The 11,529-nt window shown below is 54.3% G+C and overlaps 3 protein-coding genes across 3 annotated transcripts; 1 reads left to right on the top strand and 2 right to left on the bottom strand.

Moving 5' to 3' along the window:
- Positions 1 to 1,260: 1,260 nt before the first annotated feature.
- On the top strand, positions 1,261 to 2,919 carry PG994_005987 (uncharacterized protein; the record flags this gene model as incomplete). The annotated part of the gene is made up of 5 exons (XM_066857396.1): positions 1,261 to 1,368; positions 1,423 to 1,541; positions 2,081 to 2,106; positions 2,165 to 2,482; positions 2,564 to 2,919. 5 exons carry the CDS (start codon positions 1,261 to 1,263, stop codon positions 2,917 to 2,919), a joined length of 927 nt encoding a protein of 308 aa, XP_066716665.1.
- Positions 2,920 to 3,166: 247 nt separating this feature from the next.
- Positions 3,167 to 4,270, bottom strand: PG994_005986 (aminotransferase; the record flags this gene model as incomplete). Its single annotated transcript, XM_066857395.1, has 3 exons — positions 3,167 to 3,201; positions 3,271 to 4,134; positions 4,234 to 4,270. The coding sequence occupies 3 exons, from the start codon at positions 4,268 to 4,270 to the stop codon at positions 3,167 to 3,169; spliced, it is 936 nt and encodes a 311-aa protein (XP_066716664.1).
- Positions 4,271 to 5,168: 898 nt separating this feature from the next.
- Positions 5,169 to 11,427, bottom strand: PG994_005985 (fatty acid synthase alpha subunit FasA; the record flags this gene model as incomplete). The annotated part of the gene is made up of 12 exons (XM_066857394.1): positions 5,169 to 5,384; positions 5,420 to 5,589; positions 5,702 to 6,885; positions 6,912 to 6,994; positions 7,064 to 7,368; positions 7,450 to 9,955; positions 10,016 to 10,298; positions 10,349 to 10,375; positions 10,437 to 10,522; positions 10,699 to 10,830; positions 10,921 to 11,073; positions 11,215 to 11,427. The coding sequence occupies 12 exons, from the start codon at positions 11,425 to 11,427 to the stop codon at positions 5,169 to 5,171; spliced, it is 5,358 nt and encodes a 1,785-aa protein (XP_066716663.1).
- Positions 11,428 to 11,529: the final 102 nt, after the last annotated feature.

Below are 11,529 nucleotides of genomic sequence, written 5' to 3'. Positions count from 1 at the left end.
CAGAAGCGGTGTGATATGTATAGAAATATGCCCAGCGCATACAGAGCAAACAAGCTGCGCACTATAATACTCAATCCGATCCGGTAAGAAGCATCGATATTTCGGGTACTACCGTGCCAATTTTGTTTTTAGATCTGTAAGGCAGTAAGTAGTATAGTTTGTGGAATGCCCCCCCAATACACATGGCTAGCGAACGAATAGACGTATTTAGCATGATATTGCATGCAACCCCTATAGTGAATAGGTGTGTTGGTTACAGATCTGCTTTCTGGGATTTGTAGTAACCCCCCTGGTTAATATGTGAAGGATCGTAAATGCGCCAAGACCTATCTCCAGAAATATTCCCGATGCCCGCTCAGCCCCCTTCCTCCTATCACAGCATGCGCCTCTCCCGTGCATGGGTAGCGTCCCATTCCATGTCCACCCCCAGTCGGGTCACAAATGAACTGCAGGTTGAGAGAGCCAACTGCAGTCTTTCTCTGGCCCTCTCTCACGGGTCTGTGACGTTATTCTAATGAGTCGTGCCGCACCGGGGCCGAGCTAACCGCTCAACTCATCGCCACCAGGATGGACATCAATTCACGGTACGAACTGGATATGCCGGCTTGCGATCGCAAGCTTCGGCCCGGGGTTCGTCTGGATGATTGGGCGGGCCCATTTGGCATCTAGAACAAATCTTTGGTTGGTCCTCTCCACGTGGTTGGTTCGTGCCTGATCAAGCAAAGCATTCAGCCAAATTGCGACTGGCTGGTGTGGCAGAAGGAGAAGACAGCAACCGATGTAACAGGTTGCTCAAAACCCCCCAGAACAGAATCTCCTCGTCATAATCGTCTTCAAGAGTTTCAACTTGCTTCCATACTATTCGAGAACTAGACAAACGAGATGCACAGACAAGTCGGATTAGCGATCTCAGCGTAAGTCTCTTCCATGCTGATGCATATACGTACAGCTTACCATCCTCCCACCCACGGGGGTCATCACCGGGGGAGCCTCGCTGAAACCCCCCTTGCACCGTCAGCATAGAGCAGCCGAGTGAGCCCATCCTTCCCCGCGTTCGGCGTCAGACGCAGGAGACAAAGATCATCAGCGCCCTCTACCCCCACCCACATACTTCTTGGGCCAAGGCCCCCTTTCTTTCCTCCTCCTACCCAAGTGTTGATGCCTCGACTGACCCGCGGAAGCATTAGGATCCACCTACCGCATCTCCTACCGAAATAAACACCAATCTGCCCAATTTATTAAGCGAGCAGTCGGTCCATCATGGAGCGAGTACGCGGCAGCGGAGGAGCAGGAGGGATGAACCACAATAAAGATCGGACATCATATTCGGACCATTCCATGGCTTCCACATCTGGTAACGAATATGCAGTATGTCCGATCCTCCTTTTCCTCGCTAAATGGGCGGCTACCCCAACCCCACAGGACAGTCAGATTTCGAAATCATCTGGCTCGGTTGTTTCAAGCGAGTATTGGCTCTCTGCAAAGGATGACGACAGCGACTCGGATGAGGCGCCAAGTGCACCTCGGGCCGGCAAGAGAAGGTAAGTACGCTTGCACACTGCGCTACACCTTTTCCTTCCAAAGTAGCACACCGTGTCGCATATTAGATTCTGACGAGTTCGCTTGGCTGATCGTGGCTAGGAGTTCGGGCCGTAGGGCCAATATCATCCGGAATATTATCAGTGCCGTGGGCCAGTCCACCCCCGAGGCAACCACCATATATCCAGGCTACTACCAAGAGACTTTCCCAGACGATAAAGCAGTTAGTCATGGCTTCCACCATCCAGACCATCTCTTCCATACGCTGATCATTCTCCTTTCTTATAGCGGCAAAGATACATAAATGGTGGGATGCGCCACCTAGCCACTATGAGAAGCTTGAGGATGAGAAGGCTGACCTCGTCCATAGCCTTGCAACACCGCGCGATTGCTGAAGTGTGGGACGGAAAACTTCACCTATGTCCCTTTCCCAAGCCCGCGAGAGTGCTTGATGTGGGTACAGCCAGTGGGCTGTGGGCACTGGTCGGTGACGTGCTATACCATATTGGTAGTATAGTCCCTATGCTAACTCGCGTTACAGGAGTTCGGCAAGCGCGCCCCCTGCATGTCAGATCAGACATCAGCCCACTCGGGCGTCTTCGCTAACATCTCTGTGATCCAAAAGGTACCAAGAACCCGACATGTTATGTGCTAGGCATCGACGTCGAGCCGGTGGTGCCGCCGTTTACGCTTCCTAATTGTGCTTTTGAGACGGTGGATATCACGAAGCCGTGGCCCTTCGAGAGCAGATTCGACTATATCCATGCTCGGGGCGTGCCCGACTTCCCGCCCAACACAAGAAAGGCCGTCTTCGACTCCATGTGGAATCATCTCAGCCCCGGCGGCTGGATGGAATGCACGAACTGGGTCATGCGGATCCAATCTGCCGACCGCTCAACCGAGGGGACGCGGTGCGAGCAATGGTTTCACGCCATCGAGAGAGGTAAAGAGAGACGCTATTGTTGCGACTTCGGTTTTATGCCATGCCGTACTCAGATCTATCGGTAGCTGACTTCGAAGACAGGTGTGAGTGCCATGGGCGGCTCCCTGTTATTCCCTATAGAATGGCAGCGACTCATGACAGCACGCGGGTGCAGAAACATTCAAGTCAGGAAGTACCCGGTTCCTCTAAACACATGGCCGCCCAGCGAGCGGCTCCAGAAGATTGGATCCATGATGACGGAGAACACCCTCTCGGTGGTCGATATGGTCACCAGTCCAGTGCTAAGAGGGGCCCTTAGGTGGTCAAAGGAGGCGTGTGATGCCATCATAAGCGACTGTAACAAAGAGTTACCGGATACGACTACCACCCGTTTATCATCCTGTACGTTCCTTTCGGACATGGTGTGCATGGGAAGGGATGCTGACGATGCTGAATAGTATGACTACGTACGGACAGAAGCCATTCTGACGCGGTGCTTAAATAGGCGAGAGAAATCAAACCCGGACACTCATATAGCAAAAGTTGACAAGATACTAATTGCTTATATTGTATGATGTCAATAATCTGTCTAGCGTTACAGTCCTATTCCCGTAAATGTGACTGGCGACCAAGAGAACATGATACTGCTAGGCCTTTTGCTACCCTGTTGTTATCCCGACAGCTGACAGTTACGAGGCCTTTGAATTAGGGAACCCGGTAACGGCGGAAGCGGCGGTTCCCTGCGAATAGTCAGTTAGCCGAGGCGCATTGGCTGATTATGAAACCAGCTCTGGGCAAGAGAAAATGACCTAGAACAGCAAATAGTTCTTGAAACATGTCGAGAGAAGAGAATGTAACCTCCTCGATGAGTACCTGCCAGCCACACTGCGCAGCAAGGATCAGGAGAGAGTCACTTGTGATGCTGTGGATCGCATTGGACGTCTCGGGCAGATAAACCTTCGGTGTTGCCTCTTTCCCGTCCGAGGTGGTGGTTACGCCGAGGACGCCGCTGGTGCTGAACTCCTCGACCAGCGACCGCGTCGCGCTATCGAGGTGCAGCGTCAGGTGGAACCCCTGCGCCTGGGCGCGCTTCTGGTACCGCCAGACGGAGGCGTAGTTGCCGCCGAGCTTGCCGCTGCCGGCGCCGCGCGGCGCGGCGTGGTCGAACTCGTCGAGGACCACGGCGTCGAGGGCCTGCTCGCCGTGGTAGGCGGTGCCCGGGCTCGCGTAGACGGCCAGCACGGTCTCGTCCGAGGGGCTTAGCATCAGCTGCTTCGCGGCGCCGAACAGCACGGGCCGGATGTACAGGAAGCCGCCCTGGGCCGAGGGCGGCGGCACGAAGGCGGCGTTGCCCGCCACGGCGAGGCGCACGCACTCGAGGAAGAGCGCGTCGGGCACCGCGGGGAGCATGACCATGGCGGCCGAGTGCCGCAGCCGGGCGGCGTGGGCCTGCGGGCGAAACACGCGGATCGCGCCGTCGTCGGCCGTGCGAAAGGCCTTGAGGCCCTCGTAGACCTGCTGCCCGTAGTTGAGGCCCGGGGCCAGCCCGTGGATCTTGACGTAGGGGTCCGCGACGAACTGCGGCTCGGACCAGGTCTGCTTCGATGCCGAGAAACGGCATTCGACGTGGCCGTTGACGGCGGGCAAGTTGGCGAGATTGAGAGAAGCCCAATCTGTACAGCGAGAAGTTAGAAGCTGTTAGTAAGTGGGGGGAAGGGGGACATGACGATATACAAGAAGAGAGTACACGAAAAGGGGATGACGGCACTTACCGAGCTTGGCCGGTGGAGGTGGACGTGAAGCCATCATTCTGATATATTTTTTTTATGATTGATACGAAAAGATGGGCCGAGTGTCAGTTTACCATTGATTTGTGATAATGCATTTCAATCTATCTCTCAGGAGTGTGTCTTTAAGTATCCGGGGAACTTGGTCAGGCGAGCAGTAAATCCCCGAGCAGACCCCCGCCCCGGCGACTATCTTGTCGTTAGAGTGAGCTCTTCGGAATACCGAAAGCTCAGCGGTCTGCCATCCATCGTCCTTCAGTGACCAAAAAAGAGCACCTGCCGGCTTATATCCATCTTAACAACCGCAGTCGTAATCATTATTGTCGCCGTCATGTTCTGGGTATTCGCCGAGCCCGATATAGTGGCCGAGTAATGAGCCGAGCGGCAAACTCACACGAAGACGACGAAGCCCAATCACTCAACGACTAACATGATTCAGTAGAATGCACTGGAATGATGAATATCTAAGCCAGAGGCTGGTTCGCTGATATTGTCGCATGTAGAAATGTATTACAGCAGTTGGCGCAGCTTCTTACGCCTGCAGGAATATGCCGGACTCCCACCACTCTCGAATTGAACTTTGCACCATTTTCAACTAGTTTAACATAAGACTACTGTGAAAATATGCATTGAATTGAAAGTTGGGCCTGTAGAGGGTGTAGCAACCATTATCGCAGAAAACCGGCAGGCACATGCTCATCGTTAGGGGTCAGCTGATATCTCCCGACATATGCTTGATCCATGGGAGAGTTAATCGAGCGCGACGAACCCTCTCTAACAATCAGCAATGGAACCAAAGATGACAGGAGACGTAGAAGAGAAGTCATATTCAAGTAAACGTGTAAATAAGAAATCTATAATATAGCGCCTTATTCAAAGCAACCCCTTAATTCACCTAGTCTTGAAATCCATCTACTCACTCACGCCACCCGTGCATCCGCCGTCACAAAGAACCCCTCCATCCCGCCCTCCGCATAAACGCCCTTATCCTTGCGCTGCACCAGCTTGCCACCGCAAAGGCCGTCCTGGAAGTAGCGGCCGGCCCGGCGGCGGCGCTCTACCACGCGGGCGCTGTAGTCTTCGTACTCGGCGCGGCCGATGACGGCGAAGAGGCGGCGCGGGTGCACGCCGATGACCTGGGGCCCTTCTGGCCGAAGCCGAAGGACGTCACGGAGAAGGCGTCGATGGGCCCGGCGCGCAGCGCGCCGAGGTCGAGGTTCTGCCGCGGGAAGAGGAGCAGGTCCGACGTCTCGAGCCCCGCGTCGATGTTGTCGGCGTTGCGGTTGCCGGGCACGATACCCGTGGAAATGGTCTGGATGCAACCGTTGAGGGCAAAGCCGCCTATGAAGGGATTGTGTTAGTTGTTGATACCCGCAGCGTTTAAGAGGATAGCTGATGAGTGAACATGCAAGCCGTGTGGGGTGAGAAAGGAGGGAGAGCGGAGAGTACGTACCTGCTGCGCCCTTGGCATGCTCAGTCAACCACTTCTGACAGACACAGGGCATAACGTTTCCCTTAGAACGGTCCAGAAGCGTCAGCTGCTTCTGGAGAACCGAGGCTTCGTTCAGGTCGTTCTTAACCGTCGAAGTACCGTGCATGGAAGCGAATCCAATATCGTCGACCGTGAGGCCCCAGACGGCCAGAGCTCCCTGGAGCGGCGAGATGCGCGCGTCGTCCTTGTAGAAGGCGTTCCCGTACATCCACTGGGCCTGTTTAAGGGCCGCAGCGGCCTCCGCCTTCGCCAGCGCTTCGGCGTTGGGACTTGCCACATCCTCCGCCACTTCGATGTTTAGGCCATCGGCGATCTGGCGCTTGCGCCGCTCGAGACGAGACCGCCGGTACTCGATGTCGAGTACCTCTGGTCTTGTCTTGGCGGCGTTGGATGCCCCCAGTCTGGCCTCTTTCACAATCGTCAGTAGCTCCTTGCCCGGCGCCGGCACGGACCGCCCAATGGTGTCGCTGGCCGTGTGACTCAGCGCCACAATGGCGTGGATGGGCATACCCATATCCAGCGCCAGCCGGGCCGTTGTCATCAATTGGACGCCACTGCCTTCGGCTTCGACAAATCCCGAGCGCGACGCCGCCGTCGGCGAGACATATCTTCGGGGCGAGCGTCCCATGGCGGCCTCCTTGCCTGCATCGACCGTCGCCTGCATGTTTCCGAACTCGGTGGTAACGTCGAGCTCCAGGGCGTCGAATCCTCCCACGAGACAGACCTTGGCCCGACCGGACGTGATCATGTCGACGCCCGTATCAACGGACTCCAGTGCGGTCGCGCAGGCACCCACGGGTGTGCGAATGGGACCGGAAGCCCCAAGAAGCAGCATGTTGATCCAGGCGCCTGTCGTGTTGATAAAGGTTTCAGCGAGCACGTCCTTCTGCACGGGTATGCGGTCCTTGAATCTTTCCTTGAACATATTGCGAAGCGACGTCGTGCCACCCAGGCCGCTCCCAATGCAGACGGAAACGTCCGAGACGTGAACGTGGCGGTACAACTCGAAGGGATCCGTCAGCCCCGCCGAGAGAAGTGCCTCGACGGTGGAGACTATGGTGAACAGCGTCACCGGATCGACTTGGGCGACGATGTCTTCCGAGATACCATAGAGTTTCGGTCCCATCCTCCCGGAACCTTCGCGCCTACACCGTTTCTCACCTTGACTGACTTGGGCACCATCAAAGTTGCGCCCGTCATGAGCTTCGCAAAGGTTTGCTCCTCGGAGACAAACACTTTGACCTTGTCACCGTGCTCCCCTTTTCAACTCGTCAGCCGTCTCAGGGGTGACTTCAAACGGGCCAAGGGCTTCGTTCAGGCTACCTCGTGCATAAGCTGTTGGCGCGAGGCATCCTCGGTCTGATCGTGACCCCTCGGCTCTATGATTCTGATTCCGCTGGAGGAGAGGATTTGTTCTTCGTATTTCGCCTTTATCTCCATGCCCGTGATCGGCTTGCTGCAGCTCGTCTCAACCCAGCCGCAGTAGTGCTGACTCTTGCCGTCGTATTGGAGAGGGCCGTTGTGATACTTTACCAAACCCATCATCCAGGCCATCTCTAGGCATCCCTGTACAGAGAAGGTACCATCTACCTCGATCTGCCAGCGGGTCCGGCTGTTTCCATAAGGGCCTTATGAACCACGTGTCAGTATTAAGCTAGGATAATTTTCGAGAAAATGTTCGCCGGGGCACAACCACCAGAGATGCTTACCAATTTCACCAAATCCAACAATGACTGGTACCCGGTCCAAGTCAACTAACCCGTTCAACATCTGTGCAAATGGCTGGATATCCTTCTCGTAGTTGGGCAAGGAGAACGAGTCGAGGCTAACGATCGGCCGTCTGGAAAGAGGCTTGGAAGGTTTCTGGCGGTGCTCTGGCTGGGTATTTCTGAGTCCGTTCCCAACCAGCGCATCTTCCTTCGCAATAGTCGTTTCTGTATCCTTTTGCAAGTCAGCATCTCTCCTGATTTTTAAGATGATGCCCTTCAAGTTTTGCTGCGATGCCATGTTGCCGGAGATATCAGCGACCACTGGTTGCATCTCACAGCAGCGGTGCACCGCCTCATCTGCCATCAGGCAAGCGATGTACGTCGCCATTTCTTCAGTCGCAAAAGTGCGCAAGCTGTGTTCTTCTTCAAGCGTAGCTGCGACCACATCATTGGCGGCCATTAATCCCGTACCCCGGGTCCAGCCAATGATCGCCCTGCAGACGCTGAGGTAATCGCTCCAGTCCTCCAAGCTGAATTTGTTTAACAGCGCTTCCAAGCCGAGTTTGGACTCTGCATACAATCCATCGTTGCCCATCAGACCGTGGTTCGGTGACAGTGGCAGGATTACCCGGGTTGGGTTCGATCGCAACGATTTCTTTTCCTTGCAAGTTTTGACGGCGCCAAGCATGCGAATAACGTTGACCAACATGGCTCGATGCGCTATTTCTGATTTGGAGTCGATGTTGTCAATGGTACGGCCCGTCTCGCCCATTGCCGCGAACGGGACGATGTAGTTAAGATCCCAGGCCAGTTGGTCGTACAGATAGCTGACCAGGGACTGTATATCTTGCTGGCTGGCGCCATTGAAGGGGACGACGTTGAGTTGGGACCCTCGAGCGCCACGTTGTGAGTATATTTGTTCCCACATGCCCACGCTGGTATCATATGAACTCGTCGTAACAAGGACTTTAGCCCCGCCTGAGAGCAAGAGCTTGACCAACTCGGCAGCGATCGAACCCTTGCCAGCTCCAGTGACAAGCACAGTCTTGTTCTGGAAAGACATGCCCTCGCTGACAGACTGCTTCACGCTACCGAGGAATGCCTTCGTCAAGGCCTCGTTCCGCTGCCATTTCCGAGGTTGGTATGTATCGGTGACACCGGAGGAGTGGTTGAAGTTGTAGGCGGCAAGTTCAAAAGGGTCTGGTGTCGGGTATGCGCTGTTATCACTCGGCGGTGTGCTCTGACCGGACAACATGCCATCCAACTCGCCACCAACACTCTGCCCTCCATCTGAGACGTTCACAGCAGATGAGGTGGACGACAGTGAGCTTTGTTCGGTGACGAGATCCCAAGTAACGCTGCTGCTGCTGCTATTAGAGTGCTCTGGTTTTACTTCCTCCTCTCCATTGACCGGGATCAGCCCCTTCTTGTCTGATGTAGCTATTGCTTTGACCGCTAGTGCTGAGCCTTGGAATGACGGGGCAAGGGCCAAACCATTCGCAGCCACTTCGTTGAGCTTGGTCAAGACATCAAGAAGAATTGTCTTGCTGTCGCTCTCGAACTTCGGCATATGAGACATTAAGTAGCTGATGACTTCCAGCAAGCGCGGTGTAGTTCTGGCCTGCAGCAGTAGCGCCGACTCCATATCGACCCCAGTAACCCGATTGTCTTTGGCCATATCCGTCAGCATCATAAGGAGATCCTGAACAATCCAATTCCATGATGAGTCATAGGATCGAGCCTTAAGCGTGTTAAACTTGGGTCGCATGTTCTCGGAATAGTATTGCCCATGCTCAGAAAGCCACATATCGAGGTCACCCTGTAGACTAGCAATCATTTCTTGGAGAGACTCAATAGTCTTGGGCGATGGGCCAACCTCGCGGTTGCATTTCTCGGCATAAAGCTCCATCAATTTCCCGTCGAAAACGGCGTTCTTTCGTTCGGTGGCTAGGAGGAGCTCGGTCGGAACTGCGGTAGCTGCTCCAGATGCTTCCTGACCGCTTGCGACACTGGCAGTACTCATATCCATGCCCATAGACTTTGATACCTCGGTTACGAGGCTATCAACGAAGCTTCGTGCTTGGATGTCGTCGGCGATCCGGTTGGGAGCCTGCTGGACCAGCGCTGCGAGTAACACTCTGTCCTGCATTCCAGCGCCTAGACCCCATCGTTCTTTCATGTCTCGACGCAGCCCCGATACACGGGAATTTGATGGCAATTTGGCCGAGACGAACTTGGAGATACGGGCTGTGGTATAGGGCCCGATGCTGTCGTTCTTGAGGTTGACGCCCCCGGCCAGTTCTTCGAGCGAGAGTTGCTCAGCTTGCTCTGGGAGGACGGAGAATTCGGCCACCAAGTCACCGATGATCTCGTTCTGGAGCGTAGATCTACCGCCACAGAGCTGCTTCAAAGGCTCACTGGGAGATATCTGATGGGGCGATTTCTTGAGACTGAGGGACACAATGGCTAGCAGGACATCCAGGGCCTTCAATGGTACATCAGGCACCTGAGACGTTGCGTGACAAGTTGGTGATGTTACTGGAACGGCGACTGAAGTCACCGGCACAGGGGTCGGAGCAGGACCCGGAACCGGAGTCTGCACAGACGAGGGCGCAGCAACATCTCCGCCATCATCGGGTTCGGCTTCATGGCTGCGATAGTAGATCGCATCAGAATGCTTCAGGTGGCTCAGAAGCTCCTGCTGGCCTTGCACCCGGTTGGCTACAGGCAGCCGAGAAGATTTTGACAGCGTCTTCTTGGCCATGTCAACCAGTGTACTGGATGGACCAATTTCGACGATCCGGCCTGCTGCACGGTTCCCTGCCAGTAGGATATCCTGGGTATCAATCCTATGAGGCATATTAGTAACTTGTTACGGGAAAAGGGAGACTTTTCTTACCACTGCACTGGAGAGCAGAACTGGAATCTGTTCATTTTGCGTCAGCACTCTGGTTAACTCATTGGGTGATTGCGTCTCAATCACTCACGCCAACAGCTCTGTCAAGAGCTCCACCGTGAGCTCTTCTTCGGCTTGCGTATACATCTTCTGTTGTTCTATAATAGTAGCCTTGGACTCAAAATGGAATTAGAAGGAGATGATGGATTCACAGGTGAAAAGATGGCCATGTGGAATATTGGATATTACAGAAGCCTGAAAACGGCTATGTATTTCAACACGCTGGTAAAATCAAGAGGAATTGGACCTCGCAGAGAGTAGTGGTTCCTAGTCTCTCGGAAGAAGTCTCGCACGGAAGTAGCGTCTATAACGGTGTTGTCCTTGAAGGTGGCAGAGTTTGGCGACGGGCAATGCTCAGATTGCGCTGTGCTCGTAGCACTGTCGTCATAGCACGACCAGAGCTGGGTGTAGAACTTATACACGCGCTCCAATGATGTACGGAGAGATCTGCTTCAAATGGGGGCGAATGGCCGATCCGGATGATAGTTGTACTTTAGTAGCAGAGGCGTGCTTACCGCGCCAGTGTGCGTGAAGAGACGGAGCCAGACGGACTTGTCTTTCTCTTCCACAGTAATTGCTGGCTTCTCGGTTCCGTCTGGCTGTTTCTGCATGATGATAATCCTCGAGACATCATCATTATCATACTGAGCGGTTTCTCTTAGTGTCATCTGCACTGTATGAGCTTCCAGAGTATCGAGTATTTTCCCAATAGGAGTCCGAGGATGATGCTGTCGGAAGAGCGCATATCTCCAAGACGGCTTTGTACCCCCAAGATGAGACCTCAGTTGATCATGCGAGAGATCCGATACGTTGAAATTCCTGTAGACGCCGCTACCAATCTTAAGCGGGCTTTCGAGGACGATTGATGGGAGTGTGTCGACGGCTTCGCGGTAGAGTTCGGCAAGTTGGATCCGGTGTATGAAGTAGGACGTTGAAGTGGGCACGGACAACGGCAAGTCACGCAGCTCACCACTGGTCGTGATGTCATCGTTGTCAATGTTCAATGGATAATCAACCTTCATTTTTGTCGGGTGATATACGTAAGTACCCTCGAGAGAGCCACCAGAGAATGCGGACAATCTGGAAGTTTCGGCACCTCGTTGATCAGCAGAGGTCAGAAACTG

Source organism: Apiospora phragmitis, assembly GCF_038363925.1.
Source record: "Apiospora phragmitis strain CBS 135458 chromosome Unknown utg000006l:1.0-5683423.0:1.0-5690449.0, whole genome shotgun sequence".
NCBI lineage: Eukaryota > Fungi > Ascomycota > Sordariomycetes > Amphisphaeriales > Apiosporaceae > Apiospora > Apiospora phragmitis.
This window is presented reverse-complemented; position numbering and strand designations above follow the sequence as displayed.